Source organism: Colias philodice, chromosome 8 (assembly GCF_061535455.1).
Source record: "Colias philodice isolate Cphi_HAF_F1 chromosome 8, ilColPhil1 Martin Lab GWU primary, whole genome shotgun sequence".
Classification (NCBI taxonomy): Eukaryota; Metazoa; Arthropoda; class Insecta; order Lepidoptera; family Pieridae; genus Colias; species Colias philodice.
Window position 1 is genome coordinate 1,466,817 of NC_143093.1, and position 23,876 is coordinate 1,490,692.

The window sequence follows — 23,876 nt, forward strand, 5'->3', positions numbered from 1 at the left end:
GCCAGAGATAGAGGTTATTTCATATTTGCTGTTAGTAAGGAAAGAAATGGGGTAAAATAACAGGCATAAGCTATAATGATATCCTACTTATATTATAAATGCGAAAGTTTGTGAGGATGTGTATTTGAGTGTTTGTTACTCTTTCAAGCAAATACTACTGAACCGATTACAATTGGATTGACACATAGGATAGTTTTTATCCTGGAAATCTCACGGGAACGGGAACTGAGCGGGTTTTTCTTTGAAAGCGCAGGCGAAGCCGCGGGCGGAAAGCTACCTTATATTTATGGATTTTTAATAAACATCAAATCAGAAAAGAGCGCATATTTTCATATCTCATATGACTATAGACTGGTCATATTATGTAATAAATAGTTTTAAGCATTAAATACTCAATGATATAATAATGTTAATTAATAATTTATAAAAGTATGAAGTAACTTAATAATTTAATATAGTTTTTATTTCGTTTAAACTCGTTCTGTATCTCTTATATATAAAATTCTCGTGTCACAATGTTAGTCTGCATACTCCTCCGAAACGGGTGGACCGATTCTCATGAAATTTTCTGTGCATATCGGGTAAGTCTGAGAATCGGCCAACATCTATTTTTCATATGTACCACGGGCGAAGCCGGGGCGGACCGCTAGTATATGTATAAAGTAGACATACTCTTTTATTACATTACGCATTCAAACCGGTCTACTGAAACTTTTACCATGTTATTATTCGGATCTATATACAACTTTTAATTTAAACTAATATTATATAGCTGAAGAGTGACTTTGTTTGTTTGATTGCGCTTATGTCAGGATCCCCGGGTCAGATTTTAAAAACTATTTCACTATTAGCTAGTCCATTTATCAAGGAAGGTTGTAAGCTATATATCATAACGCTAAAACCAATAGGAGCGGAGCAATGCGAGCAAAACCACGGGGCACAGGTAGCCCATAATACTCACACTTCATTATAACTACATAGCGGCTAATATAATTATTACAATTCATACTTAAACATTTATTTATTCACTAAGACTTCTTCTAAAAGAACTTTTGAATCGTTATAACATATTTTTAACATTTGTACCACCGATTCGGAAAGCAGTTACATCTATGGAGAAGAACCGACAAGAAACTCCATAGTTGCTCTTAATCAGGTCAATATTATATTACTTTATAAGATTACATATTAACCACATTTACATATTAACACATCATAACTCACGACAGTGTATGTCACACAGAATAATTGATGCCTTAATCAAGTGACATGATCTCTGAGAATATAACCCCAAAAAATAATTAATCTTCATCCCTGTCAATGCTCGTGACTCAGGATTTAAGGATATCAAAGCAACAAGTATCAATTCGTAGCCAAATAATTTTGGTGGAATTGGAAGTGGATTGGAAACCTTTTATTTTTGCTTACTTCAAAAGATGAGGTATCAATAAATTATACTATAGTTTCTAAATAAAACTATCGGTGTTTCAGATATTATTAGAATAACGGTGACATCTGCAGTTATTTAAAGTATGAAATAGAGTGTGAAAAAGTTAGTCTTAACGAATTTATAAAGCCAAGAAGATTATTGTTAGTTATAGGTTTATCAGAAAGCCCCACATATGACAGTAACATAAAGATAATATTAACTAAATCTAAATTGAATTCTCTTCTTCCTATTACATAACTATATTATTGTTGCATAATATTTTCTAAAAAATTAACCAAGATTTAATAACTAAAAACCAATTTAGTAGTGCTCAAATTTTCATACATTTTGGTACTAAGCTATATTCTAAGCATAAATAATTCAGTAGATTCCCAGTTATTCATATGTTATTTTATTACTTGGGTGGCAACACACGTCCAGCGACGGAGAAGTAAATCGCAAAGCCTTTATTTAGTACCAGTGTGACCTTATCGTGATTTGCGCAGATTAATAAAAAATAGAGATTATAAAAAAAACATATTAAAACGAAAAAATATTGCGTATCAATATTATGTTTTTCGTCTTGATAAAGATTGTGTCATATCCTAAAAGTAAAACTTACTAATAGAAAATAAAAAAGGCCGTTTAAAAGGACGTTGGCACAAGTTTTTTGTTACGAACGATGAGGCATATAAAGTACATAAAAAAACACAATAATGAAAAATGCAAATGTTACAACAAATAATGCTTTTGATGATAATAATTTGTAAGAAAATCTATATACTACAATATAACTTTTTCATAGTTTCTATGAACTTTTAATTAAAAATAATGACTCCGTGTTCTGATTTTAATGTAATGTTTTAATTTGAGCAAAGACATAAGACCTTGGAAACAGACACAAGCTACGTTTTATCACGGAATCACATATAAAGTCGATGAAATAGAACAAATTGAATTATTCTATTGATTTGAGTTTCGTTTAATGTAAAAAGCTAATCTATACTAATATTATAAAGCTGAAGCGTTTGTTTGTTTGATTGATTGTTTGTTTGTTTGTTTGAACGCGCTAATCTCGGGAACTACTGGTCCGATTGGAAAAATTCTTTCGGTGTTAGATAGCTCATTTATTGAGGAAGGCTATAGGCTATATATCATCACGCTAAGACCAACAGGAGCGAAGCAATGCGGGTGAAACCGCGGGGAACAGCTATATTTTATAAATATGTGTCAAATCTATACTAATATTATAAAGCTGAAGAGTTTGTTTGTTTGTTTGTTTGAACGCACTAATCTCGGAAACTACTGGTCCGATTTGAAAAATTCTTTCGGTGTTAGATAGCCCATTTATCGAGGAAGGTTATAGGCTATATTTCATCACGCTACGGGCAACAGGAGTGGAGCCACGGGGGTGAAACCGCGCGGAGCAGCTAGTTATTGATAACAGAGAGTAGGTACCTATTATTATAATGGTGATTTTGTAACTTTACTTCAATAACGAAAATGAGAGGCAAGCAAAGTAGAAGTAGTAGACGAAATTACTAGAATTCTCCAGATATTAGAATATAAACAATTGGATATCTATTTTCATTAGTGGCTAAGTAACTGAAACTTTTTCTTGGGTTTTCAAGTGCTTTGAAAGAAGTTTTAACGGAAAGCAAAATCAAGTACCTATGTGCATAATATTAACTGATTATAAGCTTCTCATGTCTGACAGTTAGCACACAACACAGGTTAATGTTAGTCAGGTCAGCTAGCCTAATAATGGCTCTATATAAATCTACTCTGTGGTTCAATTCGCTCCTTTTCCTTTCATTTGGCCTTGCACAACGCATGCGTACTATAATAACATTAAATTTAGTTTAACTGGACGCTATGTTGTTAATACTGGAGTTGTAAAGTAGATTAGCTTTTTTGCTAAGGAACTTTGAATCTTATTGTCTAAAGAAAAAGGGCCGAAGCTGGTAGCTGGGTTATTGAGTTTTTTCGACAGCTTTGAGCAGAGTACTTAGATGGATATCAAATAATGTTGCTTGTAGAGTACGAGTATATAAAATATAAGGCAGAGTATTTTTTTGTGTATTCACCTATGTTCATTTACGACAAAATCGCTGAAACTATGTTTGTCGAAGTTTTGTCTAGAAATAGATACTCTTAATTCTAAGCCTAAGTGATCTTAGTAAGCATGCAATATGACTAAAAACTAAACAAAATACTTTTTCATCGAAATTAATATATCTTTGATTTACAGACTACGGTCAAAATTTATATTTCATACTTAACATTACGCTAAAACGTATACTTTCATATACATTTTAAAATGCTCCGGAAAACTAGTACATACATAATAGTTCATATAAAATTGTAAATTCTCTAAAAATATAATGATAAGTCTCTAGCAGAACTCATAAAATTAAAGATGGAGTAATCCAAAGCCATTAGCGCTGAAGCTGTAAGTATCAACCCTTCATCAAATTGTCTGACAATCTGACATGACGATGGCGAACAATGGAAAATTATTTACGGGTAGCGTTAGCAGAAAAATAAATAAATGTTTAATGTAAAAAAAAAATTTCAATCTTACTAATATTATAAATGCGAAAGTCTGTGAGGATGGATGGATGGATGTTTGTTATTCTTTCACGTAAAAACTACTGAACCGATTACAATGAAATTCGGTACTTAGGTAGCTGAAGACCCAGAATAAGACAAAGATCTTCTTTTTATCCCGGGAATCCAACAGGAACGGGAACTATGCGGGTTTTTTATTTGAAAACGTGGGCGGAAATCTAGTAATATTTTTTGGAGCAGATTTAGAAATAAGAGCAGTTTGAAGGGAAATAATCAGACGAAAATGAAAGAAAATTATCATAAGAAAGATAAAACTGTTTTATTTGACTCCATAATATTACAATCAATACAATTAACAAAACAATACAATTAAAATTAATACAACAATAATTATACAAATGAAAATTATCGATAATCCGTATCTAGTATATAAAAACTAACTTTATTTATGAGCTATAACTGATAATATTAAAATGCAAATACCTATTATAACAGATTTTTTATCAAATTAGCACGTAATATACAAACATAATAAAAATGTGTATTATCTTATCAAAACCAAAGTTGTTAACATCGATCAAGGTAGTAACTTGACAATGAGCTAAGTATTACCTATTACCATCTGGTATCGAAACAAATACATCAATAACCTTAAGTCTAGGATACCTAACCTTGATCCTAATACTTGGTTTTGACCTAGGGAATGTAATAGATAGCACGTAAGGAAGATGTTAATCACTTATAATACCACAAGAGCTTCAAAATTATCGGGTATTTTCCGATAGGTTCGTTGCAAACAAATGAAGGAGTCAAGTTTTTAGTCAAGGTTAAAAACTTGACGACTTTATTTGTTTGCAGGGAACCTTGAGGGAAATGCCAGATAATTTTGAAGCTCGTGTGGTATTCGGGAGATTATTTTTCCGTCCCAAATGTCGGCCAATAATTTCACAATTGAATTGAACCTGTCAGTTTGACGTCAACGACCAGAGAAAATTTTCAAAAAATTATCACTATACTATACACTATACTATACTATAGGTTGTACCACGTGACGTCGAATGGTGCAATTCTATTGGTTGATATTTGGGTCTGAAAAATAATCAAAGTAAAATATATTATGTACAAGTTTTTTAGCATCAAACGAAATTTTACCAGAACATATTTTGATTTTAAAGTATTTAAAAGTTTAAAATGGATTTAAACGTAAGAATTTTCGTCATAAAATAGATTAATTATTGTGTTTCGAACAAAAATTATTTTGGACTGATTTCTAAATCTTTACTAATAATAAAAAGCTGAAGAGTTTTGTTTGTTTATTTGAATGCGCTTATAACAGGAACCACGGACCCGATATAAAAAATAATTACACTGTTAAATAGTCCATTTATTGAAAAATACTTTAGGCTATATAACATCACGCTATGACGAATAGGAGCGGAGCAATACGGGTAAAACCGTGAACACAGCTAGTGCATAATAATAATCGCATTAATAATTAATATTATATACAAATATTGTTAAGCGTAGTAGTAGTAATAATATCTCTTTTCTTGAGTGATTTTGGCTAAGCAATATACCTACATATTACCTAAAACGAGAAACAAATTTTACCTACGTTAAAAGTAAAACGTTCATTAGTAAGAAGCTAAAAGCTTTTTAGAAGCTCTTCATTATATAAAATTTTAGCGATTAGTGTTTTTAAATATTTAATGATTAAGTCTATGTTTGAACGTTTAATACATTATACAAAATATTTTTTATCGTCATATTTTATTTCGCTATGTTACGTTTATAATTAAAATTATAACTAGCTGTGCCCCGCGGTTTTTCCCGCATTGATGTGAGTGATGATGCCTTCGCCAATAAATGGGCTATCTTACACCGAAAGAATTTTTCAAATTAGACCAGTAGTTCCCGTTATTATCGTGTTTTTGAAACAAACAAACCTTTCAGCTTTATAATATTAATATAGGTAATCAACTCAATCTCAGCTTGTCTACGCACGCTGTATTATATTAATTACGTTTTGAATTCGTTTAAATAGCACTCATTTTTGCCACTAATTTGCAAGGTTTAATTCTAAAAACGCTTCGCAAAATTAGCTCTACAGGATGCTTCATACCGTATAACGGCTTCAAATACCTTATTGTTCAAAATGACACTTCACTCTGAAAAGAGAGCAGGAAGTTTTTAATCTTAAAGAGAAATTATTCGTAGTTCATGCATTCACAATTTTTAATTACTTTTTTTGCAGACCGTACCGCTCTATTGTACGGAGAGTAGTGATTTTAAATTAAAAGAGCCTACGGCTTTGTCCTTACTCTGTATTATGTTTTAATGCAGTATGTATTCTTAATGACTTTTAAAGTGTAATAAACGGGGGCCGGCTTTATTGGAATCTAAGTTTCGTTTACATTGATTACAATGAAAGCAATATTCCCTTGGGGCGATGTATTAGCATTATTAATCACGCCTTTGACGGTAGGGTCAGCAATGAAGTTTTGGAAAGCAATTTGGTAATGTACTTTTTATGTGATAAAATGATATTACGAAGCTAGTACTAAAAACTAGTAGTATACATGATAGGGAAGTAGACAATTAATATGAGGCATTTTAGATTTATTACAATTAGATCTACATACATGTTTTTCAAGTTTCTGATGACTAAGGCAGTCACTGGTCCAGTTGTTTTAAATTCATAATGAAATATAGGTCACTAGGACAATAATTTTTAGCATTGCCGTCAATTTAAAAACTGGTATGTCATTCGTCATCGAAATTAATAAAAAGAGGTAAATAATAAAAACACACTTGATTACACCAAAATTCATAGACAAGGAGGCAGCCCATGTTTAGGTATTCTGCTCTACTTTTAGTTTAGTACTTTTGAACTGAGTTTATTTTATCACATTTAAAAGTTACATTGAAGTGTTTTGTTAGGAATAAAATGATAAAATAATTTCTTAATTACAAAGAATTAAGTGTGAGACTGGTGCCTAAACTATGTACTTAACTGTATTTACTTCACATCAAGTCCATATATTACGTTTAAACATAGATAATAATATCCTCGTAAATTGGAAACCATAGATAATTTAGAACTTGCAGAATAAGGAAGTATAGATAATGAAAGACCCCACAGAGTCGTAACTAGCGAACTTGCTAATGGACAAACATTCAGCAGAAATATAATGGAAAAATAAACCTTAGTGGCTCACAAAAATTGGCTAGAACGGAGAAGTTGGAAATGATTTCCAAATGTTTGCTATTTTGGTTTTGTGAGCTATGGAACAGGTGAAGTCGTATTAATATTGTTTTTGATGGATAAGTTAGTTATACTGACGGTTTTTTGGAATATTGTAAGGGATAAACCATGGATAAACTCATAAACGACTTGACCGATTTTGAAAAAATTATGAAAGATGTAACTCAGATAATTATTCTGCTGTGTTTTGTTTTTTCTTATAATTGTCCCCGTGAAAAATACGGAAATGAACCTGTTTTTCGTAGTCTCAATAGCATTGTTTCAATAGTAAGATTAAATTACGGCGTGTTTTAATTTATTAAATAATTAGGTATTGTATATCATTAAAAACTAAGGTATTATCCAAAATCATATTATATTGTATCTCGTACTAATTTTAACAATTTTAGTTTATTTCCAAAATCAAAGAAAATCCGTATAATCCGTGAAAGATAAACTGAAAATAAACTCTAAGACATATTTATGCAATATTCACAAACACGTGTCGTATCATGAATTATGTATTCGTGCCGGGATCGAGTTAATAGTGCAGCGATATTTTGGATACGCTGTACGCCTGTTTATTAATTTTACGTAATAATGTATACAGTAAGCGCATTAGGTTTCGCCTTGGGAAATTAGGGGATTTCAAAGGATTTGACGTCTTTGATAGGAAATTTTGATGATGGCATAATACTTGTATGAATGAACTTGTATGATAATTTACTTAATTATATTATGTACTAGATAATTGACAAACATTTATTTTTAAGTTATTTGAAAACATTTTTTTAAATATTTCCTTATGTATTATTTTCTATAGCTACTCGACAATAGATTATTCTTCTAACAATAATTCATCATTGCTATTTTAAACCTAAATCAAATAAATTTAGACGTTTTCAAGTAATGCACTTACCAATTTAAAACTTTATTTTTAAGAACACCTCCAAAAAATTAACTTAACAGAGTACTTAGTGTACCCAAGTTGCACCTTACATTTGTAACTTCACTTAAAAAGTTCACAAATGGAGTGTAAGCTAGTTTAAGTTGTACACTTAATTCAAGTGATTAAGTGAAGTTAAGTTATCTTGAAGTAATGTATCCTTTCTTTGTTGCAGTGGCCACCAAGATTGTTAAGGTGGACGTTCACCGTTCTACTCTTAGTTGCAGTCATCGCCCCATCGACAGATTCTTCAAGTGAGTGATATTCTTTATTCACACAAATAGCTATATTTTATAATAAGGTCGATGAAAATGGTGATGTTTTACCATTTCTTTTTTCAATATATCACTTCTTCAAAATTTTAGTTATAATATTTCGTATTTTATTTTTTTAAAGAGAAAGTGATACACATTTACATGATTCTTATTATTAAAATGAACTTAACAACAATTTTATCAAAATGTTTATTACTTAACCTTAAATAAGCTATTACTACTGCATTCTAGTTTGCTCTTTTTATAAATCTAGTAATTAACCGTATTTTATCAAAAATAAATAAGACATTAGTAAGTAGATTCGTTATAAAAGTCGCAGTACATCTCGAGACAAAGAGGTGTTCTCATTGAAATGATTTGGAGCGAAGATGTCGCTCCACTTCCTAAGGCTATCTTGAAAGCTCCATTATTAATTGTTCATTGAGATATTGTTAGTTTTCTAACTTCTGTAAATGAGCTTTCTTATAAATCAAATGAAATAACATTAACGGTGATACTAACTAAACTTATTATTTTTCGTTCAAAACTGACTTCGACACGTTGCGTTACCGAAATTCAAATCTGGATGAAAATTAGCCAAAACCAGACTAAAATTATATAGCAATCTTAATTTTATCTAGATTTAGAACTATATGGTGTTATAATATTATACCTTAATTGTTCAATTAGACTATATTATACAGAATATATAGGTTCATGTTTAAAAAAACTTTCGTGTAAGTAAATAAATAACCTTTAATAAACAACTCACGTATACTACAGTAGCCCTTAGTCATTTAAGGTGTTAACAAAGAATGACATGCAAAATTTGGTTTCAAAAGCTTATAACCTTAGTACCAGAAAAGAATTGGGTTTCCTTTCACGTCAATTTCACTAATCGCTTTTTCCTTACTCCAAATTCTTGCCTCGTACATGTTTTTACTAAAGGCAAATTGTCGAAAAAAATCGTGGGCTACCATTGTCTAAAAGCAGTATTCATTTCAGTGTGGGAAGAAACAGACCTATATATCTCTGTCATTATTCCACATTGTAATTAATACTGCTTTAGGACATCAGGGTAACCCTCCAGATGAAATTATTGGACAGATAAAGCCAATTTTAAATTTAAACCAGTTAAAATTCGTCATTTTTCTTCCAGATGTCCGCAGAAGACTCCGTAAGCCAAGCAAAGTGAGCACCTCAGTATCGACCAGTGTATCAAGATCCTCCGACCAGGTTATATCCGCTAGTGTGAACAGGCCAAAGATCCGTGGTCGGCCAAGCGTGGCCAGTCGGAAGTCGTCCGCTGCACTTGATAATTCTGTTGCTACAGATGAACATAGAGATAAAGATGGATATAAGGTAAATAGATTAATTATTCTTAATATTGGTTTTATAGCGTACTAGCTTTCCACCCGCAGCATCGACCGCGCAGTCAAAGAAAAACCCGCATAGTTCCCGTTCCCGTGGGATTTTCGGGATAAAATCTATCCTATGTCCTTTCCCGGGTATCAATATATCTCCATACCAAATTTCATGCAAATTGGTTCAGTAGTTTAGGCGTGATTGAGTAACAGACAGACAGACAGAGTTACTTTCGCATTTATAATATTAAGTATGGATTTACAACGAACGTCAAGTATTTGAAGATTAAGGTAGATTAAGTGATCCTTTAGAAAGTCAATCAGTAAAACAGTATAAATTACAATAATGTTTCCTATTCCACATTAAACGAGGATGTTACTCGCTCAAGTACAAATAAGTACCGAATGTTAATAATTAGTCACTATACTCTTATTTTTAAGAATCAACAGAGCTAATGCAACTGTTTCAGAAACATTAGCTACAAACAAACTTAAACCATCCGAGACTGCAACATATTATTTTTTCTCGACAAATATTTCACGAAATCATTCGATATTTCTACATACAAGTACTACTATAACTATTTCCCTCAGAATTCTAGAATCTAGATCAATACTATCATCAAAACTTCAAAATATTGTGTTGTTGTTTATGTTGTTAGTATTCTTTTAGAAACACGTACGAAATTATCTCATAAATTACAACCAACATTGCATCTCTTGCTAATGGAAATTCCGATCAATATTTTAATCGCATTCCGTACATCCAGACGATCAAACATTTCAATTACAAACGCAGCCTATTCGCTAAAACTAGTAAAACCATTCTTTTTGAATTTTCCGGACTACTTATTAATTTTACAAAAAAAAACACTCATAACTTAAAAAAAAATGTGTGGATTATGAAACCACGGTAAAAGTGAAACTTAGGGACAAAATTATCGTATTTGTACGATAATTATCGTACGGTTCCGAACACTGCTTTATACCTACTCGGCAGCCGACCGTCACGCGACATGCGCTATACAGACCAAAAAGTTTGAGACGATGTAATAAAAGTTTCACTTTAATAATCGTCAAAATGTTTTAGATCAATAATAAATAGTTCATAAAATCAACATCGATGAAATAAATGTTATAGTAAAATCACATAAATGTACTTTCATTACAATCAATATGGAAATACCTCAAGGTAAAGTAATAATATTAATAATAGCTATCGTTTAAAGCGGTTTTTAAACTCTTGCGTATTCTTATTGTCACTGAGAACAGGTAGTTTTGCATTCGATCTCTTGTAGATAAAAAGAAAACTTAAGTCGCGAAGAGCTTTGAAATACAATGGTATTTAAACAGGAAGTAACAAGACAAAAGTTATAAGTTTCCATAAAAAAAATTGTATCTTACTTAATTTAACATATCAATAACAAAAACACAAAATTTATTTGTTATGTTTATTTATGTACTACTTTAAAAATGAAAAATGAAGACCATCCTATATGACACCTCTTTCTATAGTCCTATTTTCATAATTGAGTCCATTAGTTCTATCCTTGTTGTTTATGTTGTTATGCTACTGTCTCTTATATACTTTTACACTAGCGGTGTGCCCTGGCTTCGCAGGCACACAGGAATCACGTCCTTTTCCAAAAATTAAATCCTTAAATTAGCGCGTACAAAAACTCTTCAGATGTATAGACTGTCCTGCGTTTCCACACAGCCTTGCCACTAGCTGACTTATAATTCATTTGCGCTCCGATTTCACAAACTACAGCTGATGCAAATCCAACGTTATTGCATGTTCATCGCCATTACCATAATTTTGTTTGTTTTATCGAAGTGGAGTCCTTATCACGTTGTTCGATTAATCAGTTCAATGTTCCAATTTGTAGGTTATTGTGATTAACAGAATTGTTAATTGTGAATTCGAAGTATGAATGAATGAAGGATATGTATAAAGGAAGTAAAATAGATAACACTTTGCCTGTGACTTTGCTTTGTATATAATGCAGCTGTATATAATTAAGTTCCTAGACATGAGATTTATAGATATTTATAATTTATGCAGTGTTTTATATTTATGTCATATTATGCTTTTGTAACCAACTTTATATCTAATTGACTTTAATTGAACATAGCTTATGAGACCAATAAGACATATATGTATATATTGCCTAAGATTTTTTAAGCTATCGCATAGCTTCTATCGCGGGCCTTGAGCGCGGGGACCGAATCCAAAAATTCCGTAACGAAAAAACCTCACGCTCCCCACTCCGACGGGCACGGCGGTGTGGTTTGAAGGCATAGCATGCAATAGCTTTACCGCGGCAGTCCCCGAGTGCCACACGTCTTTTTTCTCACTATGCAGCTGTTCTATTTTATTAGTTTTCTATTACATTTGCGTTCAATTTTCAATTAAATTAATCTTAAACTATCTAGAAAGTAACCCCTTTCCACGCTACTATTTATAATTAAGACCCTTTCACTTACCATCGATTGAAATGAATTAACTCAAAACCTAGGCTATGCTAATAAAAACTAGATATGGAAATATTAAAGATCAACGCACTTACATTTAGAAAGGCGGTATTTTCCTTCAAGAGGCGTCAGAAAATAAGCTGGACCTTGCTCAGTACAAATCTAATGATGCCCCGTCAATCGATTCTAAACTTTAACACATTGTAATACATGCAGAAGTCCCAGTTCCATAAACACTTTGAGTTGACAACGCGGATGTGAACAGCTTTTTGAACGTAAAAGCGCACTTGCTTACCTTCAGTTTGTGATATGGTATTTTGATACGTATGTGTGTGGGAATAGAGGTAGTTTCCCTTAAACGATTTAGATAGGTCAATATAATTGTAGCATAACTAGTTAAAATATAGGATATCCTACGTGGAATTCAGATCAAGTGGCTGTTACCAACCAACGTTTTGATAGCAACATTTTTTAAATGTTTTTGAATAAATAAAGAGCATGTTAAACTAAATAAATGGGGTTTTTCTGCAACTGAATTTTAAAATGCCAAAAACTGTATGTTTGTAATAGTGATGTTTACATAAATTTACAATATGCAAAGATAGAAAAGAGCTGAACCATTACCACTACTGGTGATATAGAAATATCAAATTGTATAATATATCCCTCGAGATTTCATTTAAAACTGAGGTCTTAATCACTTGACCCTCCACTGCCCAAAAACCTTGATGACTGCGAAATTGTAAAGAAAAACATACGCTACGCATAAAGAACTTCTGCCTTTGACAGGATTATTTGAAAATACTTATGACTGTTACAAGAATTCAAAGCTCTTTCTAAATTACTAAATAAATATAGGTCTCAATAATATTTCTTTTGGATTACTTTTAAAATGGCAATATCATTAGTTCTATCTATACCATGTTCCACTTTTTACAGGTGGTCTGCTACTACACGAACTGGTCTCAATACAGGACCAAAACCGGCAAGTTCATGCCAGAAGACATCCAGCCTGATCTCTGCACCCACATCATCTTCGCCTTCGGATGGATGAAGAAGGGAAAACTCAGTTCTTTTGAATCTAACGATGAGACGAAAGATGGCAAAACTGGATTGTACGATAGGATAAATGCGCTGAAGAAAGCCAACCCTAAGTTGAAGACTTTGCTTGCTATTGGTGAGTTGAGGTTTTATCGTTGTGCTTTTTTAAAGAATGGAGAAATTCGATTCCTTTTTTTAATTACTCTGATGTGAAAGTTCTTAGTTGTATAGGTAGTATTATATGCGTATACGACATATTAAAGTTGAATAAAAACGAAGAAATAAAAACAATCTTTGAAACAAGTTCTAGATAGTTATTATTTGAGAACTATCGACGCTGTCCTTTTTGATCTATTAAATATTAGGTAGGTATGTTTTTCGTCTAGATTTTTTCGTGTCAGTTTTTCCAAATAATGATTGGTATTTTATTATAGACAAAAAATAAAACGGTTATTGTGACCGGTAAAATTATATTGTCATTGTGTATACCGAAAGTGCGTAATAAAGCCTCCTTCTCCATATTTGAAGTGAATATTCCAATTTTTATGATTCATAACATTCATAAAATTTAAATACACAGGACTTCAATATTTTCTTATTTTCCACGCAGAAGCTTGAGGTGTACTTTAACAAAAAGTAATTTATTGCATGACACACAGATTCTACTTACAATGTAAACACGGGTGTTACTTAAATAAGTAAAGAGAACACGGTTTCGCAAGCAGCTGTAGTGTTGTGCTTCGTGTCGATAAAATAATATTGACATAGTAAAATATTTATGTTATAGTACTTATCTCAGTTAAAAATAGAATATTTTAGAAAAGCAAGGCATTGTAAACGCATAAAAGGATAGTTAAAAATGCAATGATCACTCTTATAAAATAAAATGTGAATAAATACATTATTCATATGGATAAAAGTGATTTATTTACAAAATGAACTTCTTCAATTTATCTGTTGTTTAACAAAACGATTTGAAAATCTTATTGAACTGTTCATTATTACCAAATATTATATTCTCGACATTCCCAATTAAGTTTGGCCCAAAAAACTAAAATTAATTATCCAAAGAATCTAATAGGACACAAAGCCGGTTGTGTACAAAGAAATGCCAATCAGCAACACGTTGAAATATATCAATTAACTTGAATTGTATACTAACGATTTCTACATTTCATGTACATATTAAGCGGTAATAAATATTTAATATAAAAGTGGTCACGTTCAGGCCCGGACTGTTGTAAACTATAATATGCAGAGGCCCTCTAGTTATACAAGACATAAAATCTATATGAACGAAAATATCATAGTTAAATGTATTCTTAACTTACGAATTAAAATAGTTCTGTCTCATCAAACTAATTCATAATATTAAAGACTAACAATAGTTAAGTAATAACACTTTACTCTGACTTATTACTGATTAAACTTTATTTTGAGCCTTCTGATAAAGCTTTATGTATATGCCAGATTCAGAACATTGCCAATATATCTTAATTATTACTGAATCTTATCTCAAACTTAAGTAAAATATCGACTAAAGGTAATGGATGTTAAAAGAAAGGATAAGCGTTTAGAGGCCTTACGAATATCCGACAAAAGTCTTATACAACTAGAATCCGGCCCTGGCCACCAAGTTGCGTGACCGTACTGACTTACTGACTATAATTATGTTCATTTAGTATATCAATCAACAGTTATCGTGGATCAATTATTTTAATTTGAATAAGAGAGTTCCGGCGCAGTTCCGGTGTTTTGTTCCTTCAAGGCGATTCAAATTCTCTTCATTGGGTTTGTTAATTGATGAAATGATATGACATTTAATTGGATTTTATTTATGTTAGCATTCTGATAAATTAGAAAGGAACTTTTTTATAAAATAATATCAGTTTAAAGATTGTTTATTGAATAGCGTTTAATACTTAGCTTGGTTAAAGATTTGAAGTCAAGAATAAGTGTAAACATAAATACAAAAATAAAACTTTTTTAATCCCTGAATCTCATACAAATCTAAAACACACACCTTCCAATTATTTGAGAGATTTATAAGTAAAAAACTTGTTTGTTTAAGGACAAAATAAAAAGAAAAGTTAGAAGTTATAGATACAAACATTATATAAGCTACCTAGAAACCCTACCTTATAGTGTTTCCACAGATTAAACGATGTCATAAATGACGTATTACCAAAACCGACCCTCAAACTAAGTACCACTTCAAAGTTATTTAAACATCAATAAGCAGTTTCGTCATATGTTTTGTTTGCGTTAAGTTGACAATTTGTCTTACATAAGATTAATTACTTGACATACGGCTTGTTACATAAAATAGAGCCTAATTTCTAAAGCATAGCCCAGAACGTTTCCTGATATATTCTGATTTTTATTGCATGTATAGGAAATACGGTATTGTTTACGATTATAATAATTGTGTTGTTAATGCCGAGTAAACAGTAGTTTAAATCGGGTTGATTGAATGAAAATACGTTCAGTTCCTCTTTTGCCGTTAAAATTTTTATTCATTTTGTTAATTCTGATTACTGAACAAAAAAGAACGTATGTGCCGAGCACACGTGTCAGAAATGAAACTTCTTTGGCAAGATTAAAAAATACCAAAATCGTCACCTTATTACATAGCGTGACGGTTTATGTTATCGCTACTGTACATAAACAATACACAACACACAAAGTATTTATAACAAATATCGTTATTGCCAAAATTATCGATAACTCATACCACAACACTATTACGGGTTCCCACGTAATAGCAATTTCACCTATTTTCTCGATATCGACAAAAACTTCTCACCATGCAACAATATAATCTTGGCGCGTAACTATAGTGTGAAAATGTATTGTTTGAATTAAGATCGAATTAGTTTTAATCGATTTTCCCATAAAACTGGCATTGTTACGAAACGGTAAATTCCTGAACCGAACATGATAATAATTTTATAAAAACACGTATCTATAGGCCACCGATATACAATAATGAATGAAACCATATGAACTGTATATATACTGAGTAAACAGATTTTAGATTTAAAAGTTTAAGTAGGTATCTAGGATTCATTCTTAAAAATATCATATATTACTTTTTCTAAAACCTTATGTATAGACGTGATTTTGTAACAAATCTAAATATTATTTAAATTATACTGCCATCTATCTAGAAACATAACAGGAATTAAACGTAATTTAAAGAAACATCCACAGTACAGACAATTTTACGATCAGGAAACGTCAAAATATAACCTATAATTTAATAACATGCCCATATTAAGGTTCACTAAAGCCCCATACAAACAGATACAAGAGAATATTTACGCGTAGGTTACAGGCTTTGTAAATGGGTCTTAACTTAGCGTTACTTATTGTAACTTACGGTACAGCTGCGACTTACCGCCGCACTTAGATGTAAGTAATGATTACTTAGCATTAGGAGAGATTTAAAAGTATCAGAGGTACGCCGTTAACATCGCCTTAACATGTAATGTTAGCTGGATGTTTTAAATGTTGAACGAATAAATACTTACTAATACAGTAGCACCTCGTTAAGTCGACCCTCGATAAGTCAAAAACCTCCAAATCTCGAAAAAATGTTCTGTTCCCTCCAAGCCATTATGGTACATATTTTCACTCTATAACTCGAAAAATTAAATTTGACCTCTGTATCTCGAACATAGCAACGTTTTACATTTTAGGAGTATACGATAATAAATTTATGACTCATGTAAACACGTGTTTGCATTAAGTAGGTATCTAATGACGAAATTAACGATTCAGTAGCTCAGAAAACCGATACTAATGATTAAGATGACATAGAAGACGTGAATAGTACATGCGCTCCATAGGTTTCCATAAAAGAGGCAAGAACCGCATTGAATACCTTACGAAATTTTATAGAGCAAACCAGTATCTCTGAAGAGATAGGTAGATTAGACAATGCTAGAGAACAACCAAATTATCTAAAGCAAAAAAAATACTGACTTTTAATGCCAAATTTTTTATTTTAAAATGATTTGAAATAATGTTGATTTGTAATAAATAAAAACATGTTTGTCACCTCTGCAAGTTAAATTTTAATTTATTTTACCTCTCTAACTCTAAATTTATAAGAATAAACCTCAAACTCTGAATGTCGAATCAAAATCCGCCTAAGTCGAAATCCTCCATAAGTTGAAAACTCTAGAACTCGAATTTTTTGGCGTCTCCCTTGATTTTCGACTTATAGAGGTGCTACTGTACTTCTATAACAATAATATATAATTTAAATATTTTATGCATATCTATTATAAGGCTGAAGAGTTTGTTTGTTTGTTTGAACGCACTAATCTCAGGAACAACTGGTCCGATTTGAAAAATTCCTTCGGTGTTAGATAGCCCATTCATCGAGGAAGGCTATATACCAGCTATAGGCGATATATGATCACGCTTAGACCAACAGGTGCAGAGGCACGCGGGTGAAACCGCGGAGCGCAGCTAGTAACTAGATAAAACAATGCAATACGTATACGACTGTAGGCACGCTTATAATGGATGAATAAACATTTCCTATTAGATAAAAACTCGATTTTTTTAGTTCGTACTATGAAGGTTTGAAGTTCCAAACAAAATATACAATTGAAATACGTATGTACAATGAACAAAACATCACTTAAGCGTATTTGGAATATCTTCTTCAAATATAATAGTAATACAGAATCCTAAAAGCAACTGATCAATCTACCGGATAAGCCAGTCGAGAGGAAAGCCGGATTAAGTTGGCAAGAAAGCAATAAATAACTAGGAACAATAAAACTAACGATAGATTTCTAAATCACAATACAAAAAGTTCTACCGTACTTGTAGTTTCTTTTCCATTTAAGAAAGACTTCACTGAAGATACCTATGTTTCGAGTCACACCTTTTAAAAGTATAAAAAGCATGTAAAATAAATTATTTTAACCGAAAAAAGTAGGTTAAAGTTTTCGGCAAATAAAATTTTACATCAAGCATTTGATTCCAATAAATTCATATAAAATTCAGGTCGAGCACTTCTAAATTGGGTCGAGGCCTAAACTGCAGGAATTTTTCCTTCTTACGATTAAGTTTATTTTGTTCGCAGGTGGTTGGTCCTTTGGTACCCAGAAGTTCAAGGAAATGTCAGCTACCCGTTACTCCAGGCAGACCTTCATCTACTCAGCTATTCCCTACCTCCGTGACAGAAACTTCGACGGTCTGGACATTGATTGGGAGTACCCCAAGGGTGGAGATGATAAGAAGAACTTTGTGATGCTGTTGAAAGGTATGTGCTTTATGTATAAAGGTTTTTAGAGTTTCATTTATGGAACAGTAAGTGAGGAATGTAAATAATAATAAAGAAATGATTGATGTGTATGGCACATCAATAGGCACATGGTATCAAGCACATCAATATTTAGCTACAAATCCTGAAATGAACCTTTAATGAGACCAAAACTAAAAAGAGCGTAATATTTAGTAAGAAATAAATAACAGAGAAAACTAAAGCATTATAAGATGGAAGTAGATCTATAGAATGATTTTGTATTATTTCGTGATTTATATAAAAGTAAGATTGGTTATGGATAGGTACCAACATTAGAGAAGCCACTTAAAATAGTGAATACGCGAAAGGTTATCTCATATAGAATACTGACAAAATTTACAAGATATTTCAAGTGATATTTGTTTAAGTGACAGTGATGCATTTAGTCAAATATTATTTCCATGTATTAAAGGTACCCACGATAAATAATATATTTCAAAACATAAGATACGATGTTAATGACGGAATCTCATATTTATAAAAGACTAGAGGTGCGCCCCGGCTTCGCCCGTGGTACATTATTTCGCAATAAAAGGTAGCCTATGTCCTTTCTCGGGTATCAAAATATCTCCATACCAAATTTCATGCAAATTGGTTCAGTAGTTTAGGCGTGATTGAGTAACAGACAGACAGACAGAGTTACTTTCGCATTTATAATATTAGTATGGATACGTTGTCAGAAACATCTATACTAATATTATAAAGAGGAAAAGTTTGTAAGTATGTATGTATGTATGTATGTATGTATGTATGGTTTTCACGCAAAAACTACTGGACCGATTTCAAAAATTCTTTCACCATTAGAAAGCTGCATCTTTACTGAGCAACATAGGCTATATTGCATTTTCAAAAAAATTAGAGATCCTTACCAAAAATGCAATAATGTAACCCAAGGTGTAAAAAAATCCTCAATAAAACTTCTGTCATCGCGTGCGCTGCGGAATCTATTGAAGATAGAACAAAAAAATGTTCTACGGTATTATAGAATGGTTCAATATCTACAAGAAAGTCCGCGATAACATATGTCCATCTTCAGTAGTTATGTTACTACAACAACTTTTTTACGTTTTCAAAGTAAATAGAAGTGCCGACAGTAATCAAACCATGTTATCCATGCACATATTTTAATCCTTATCCCATTAAATGATGTTTTATTATAGACTGTTTCAATACCAGCAAAATACTTTTTAAATGAAAAGAATTGGATATTCCATTCAAAAGATATAACGAATTTTTAAAAGTGTCAATCTACAGAAAATAGTACCTAGGTATACTGTTCGAGCAGGCCGTAGTGCGGGGGTCACGGAGGAATTCTACCAATATGCGTCTTGACGGAACACAGTGGGGTTTTGGTCGGTAGGAATCCGACATAACCCACGGCCCCTCCCCCGGAGGCCGTGGCCCGTGGGTATCTATGAAAGATTTCCCCACTAAAACAAAAAACAAAAGGCCGTAGTGCGGGACGGGGTAAAGCCTAAAGGTGATTTTAATGTGATTAAAAATTAAACCTATAGTCCGACCTATTTGTAGATTTTCACTGTAACGATATCGCTATCTATGCGGGTGAAACCGCAGGGCATTGCTAGTATTTTATAAAGATATAATTATACTACGATGGTCTGTCGGGATGTTTGTGAATTCCTAACCTTTAACATTTAAGCTAATGTTTTGAGTAGGAGTGTTTATGTTTTGGAGATATAATCTTTAAAAGAAGTGGAATATTTTTCATATTTTTTGCTTTTATGCGACAGGGAGTTGTATCCCAAAATGTATAAGAGTGAATTAGAGAACCTAAAAGAGACAATTTTTTACACAGATTTACTCACGTACATAACGTATAAATCAATATTCCAAGTACGTATAAGTATAATATTATGTTTACTTCGTACTTTATATTTAGTTAATTTAACAAGTACGTATCTTAATAGGCAATTAAACCAAATTCTAGGGCTTATTTGTTTAACATTACCGTATTTTAGAGACGTGAGTTCTGTCCGTTTCAAAATTATTGTTTATAGTCTTTTGAATATTTAATTATTATTAAATGGGACTGGTTATTATAGTTCGTGCGCTGTATTATTAAATGTTCAGCCTTTTATACGTTTTTAATGGTTTTATTCACAAAAAAATTTTTGGAGGCGGAATTTAAAACGTTTTAATTGATAGGTAGATACCCGAAATGCTCATTTATCTTAATATATATAAATCTCGTGTCACAATGTTTGTCCTCAATGGACTCCTAAACCACTTAACCGATTGCAATAAAATTCGCACACCATGTGCATTGTGCAGTTCGATCCAACTTGAGAGATAGGATAGTTTAAACATGTAGGTACCACGGGCGAAGCCGGGGCGGACCACTAGTATTTCTAATATATATCTATCTATCTATCGGTTAATAATAATTGTCATAAACTTTATCCATCATTTTCATGGTTTTATCAACTGAAAAATAAAGGTAAACAAAAGGTTTATGGAAATAGTGGGTTGTGTCGAATGTGCAGTATCGATAGAATGTCTGTGGTTGCACCTGTCACCAGCCATTTCACCGCTAGTGATGTACCTCACTTATCGATACTTTTATATTTAATTTGCAAAAATAATTTGGTATTTTAAACTATATTTAAAAATACGTTGCTTACGGAACCTACTTCGTTTATTCAATTAAGGTTAAATTTGATCATAAAAATACAATACATATTTTGATCATATGTGTCAATAATTGAAATGCAAACACGGAACTGTATTGCATATTTTTATCTACAATGCAATATAAAATATTTATTTTAAAACGACATAGTCTAGTGTTCGTAATAAAACGTATGCATTTATTATTATGGTATGATGTATGTAGAGATAAACTACGATAACATGGCGCGCCCCTCCAAATTACTATTTCAATGTGTGTAGTGACATCCTTACGAAGGAGTTTGTATGTAGTTGTACGTATTCGTCTTTAGTACTTTACGTCCAGATTTGTTGGTCAACTAATCATAAGTTGCCGAGCGCCCAAGACAACGCACGTGTCGTTTTCATAGAATACGTCAGTGCAGCGCCATTACTAATAATAATGAGCGATTAGAGCGTGACTAGTCGAGCAACAAATCCGTGGATTTGTTTTTGTTTGACGGCCGTCTCATTACGCACACATGCATGCACAATACTTTCAAACGTTTTGAATTTTGGAGGGGCGCGCCATGTTATCGTAGTTTATCTCTACATATCCACTACGATGTGTAGTAATAAAAAAATAAACATAGAATTGTACATGGTCGTGGTCGTGAAGAAGGTCGTGTGTTATATTATTTAAATAAACTATAGGTTTTATTAGTTTCACTTTTCAGTGAAATAATTGTAACTTAAATATTTTAATATCTTTAAATCGATCCATCAACAAGTAAGGAAAGCAAAATAGTTCTAACTTACAACAAAGTATATAAAAATAAATGAATCCATCGATAGCTTGAGCACATCACTAGCGCAAGGTCACATCAGTATCGAGAGCTTAATCAAATATTTTATCGATAGCTGCAGCCTGCAGCTGACGTCAGCACTGCGTCTACCTTACATAATTCTATTTCCTATCAAAAAGCAACGATCGCGGAATCTATAAAACGGTCTCGCCACCTGACACAGGCATTAGTGCTGACCCGATATCGATAAATTCAATTTTTAATATTATGAAAACGTCCTTTTTGTAAATGGATGAGTTGAAACTTAAGATTAATGTGTGTATAATATGTTTTGTGCTTTTAAGTATTTTCTACTGAATAAACTTTTTGATTTATTTAAAATCTTGAAGGTTAACTTGTAGGCCCGACTTGGCACTGTTTCCATGACTACCCTAAGTATGCTATAAGGATATTCCAGAAATACGGTCATTGATGAGTAATACAAAACTTTCACATTATATTATTAGTAAGCTGCCTCTACATTCGTGTATTTAAAATCAGGGTAATCTTCTATAGAGATAAGAAGGTGTAAATAATAAATAATTTGGAAAATCCAAAAGTGCACGCCTCATAATTTTTTTTAATAAATATTTATTAATTATTATTTTTGTTTATTTAATAACAATTAAAATCGAATCAGACCCTGAAAAATGAAAGGGTTCTATTCCTGAGCATACTCAAGCGTAAGAGAAAAAAAAAGACTCGATTAGTAAAGTATTTCGGTCGCTATCGTGTTAACAAGAAAAAGGATCCGCACATACAGACACACGGACGTCCAAGACAGAACTTTTTTAAACTGTTTTTTAAGGGGCCCTGCTCCGAAATGTATGTTTCTAAATCATGGTTTTTGGATAGAAATCATCATATTTAAAATCCTAAAAAAATATATAGCACAGATAAACGTTTGATCTAGTGACTTTTTTGGATAAAAACACAATATTAAACATTTGACTCGATCAAAAAAAAATCAGAAGTAACATCGATTTTAAAAGCATAATCAGTTTTATGAGAATTAGGGGAACGCTATGTTTATGAAAATTTGACATTTCATTTACTAATCAGGTTTTACAGGGAAGTTTTTGGATAGAATTTTATTGAATTTCTATTTTCTATTTCTATTGAATTTTTTCCGTGGGGATACTACAAAGACGAGAGACTGCCACAATTTGGACGAAATAACCCGGAAATTCATAGTAGCAGAAGAAACCATTAAAAATGATAAAAGAGCATTCAGACATTAAAAAGACAACTTTTTACGGTGATGTCGCACTTGCATTGAGCAACAGCGGGGCTATTTAAAAAAAATTCATTTTTAAACACCTATTTATTGGTTTTAATAATCATCATGTTAATAAAAATTTTGCACTTACCACATTTAGATTTCAATTTTTCGATTGAAGCCTTCAGAATAATAAAATGAAATTTTTAGGGTAGCTACCTGATCGATAGAGCAAGTTTTTAAAAGCCAAATGGAAAACCTTTTTTATGTGATTTTATTTTTTTATGGGCCCTTGAAGTTATGAACATACTGGGTAATTTTATCTTTCATAGCATTTAATTCTTTTTTTTATTCCATTCGAAGATCTAACGATAGTAAATGTTACCATACTGAATTGGCCTATCTTTCAGCTTAGCACACAAAAAAAAACAAGCATCTAGCGCAATAATTCACGTCACCATAAATAAAAATCTCATCGTACTCGGCGATAGATGAAAAATTGAAAAAAAATGTAATAACTCCGAAAATACGAAAAATCGCATAACACACATGGGG

At 31.9% G+C, this 23,876-nt stretch overlaps 1 protein-coding gene across 1 annotated transcript in view; it reads left to right on the forward strand.

Moving 5' to 3' along the window:
* Cht7 (chitinase 7) overlaps positions 1-23,876 on the forward strand; it is a 95,317-nt gene that overhangs the window by 44,575 nt on the left and 26,866 nt on the right. Inside the window, exons 2-5 of the mRNA XM_089697691.1 lie at positions 8,366-8,444; positions 9,604-9,806; positions 13,223-13,460; positions 18,429-18,608. Of these exons, the coding sequence (XP_089553817.1) occupies positions 8,366-8,444; positions 9,604-9,806; positions 13,223-13,460; positions 18,429-18,608 (700 nt within the window). The remainder of the gene's footprint in view (positions 1-8,365; positions 8,445-9,603; positions 9,807-13,222; positions 13,461-18,428; positions 18,609-23,876) is intronic.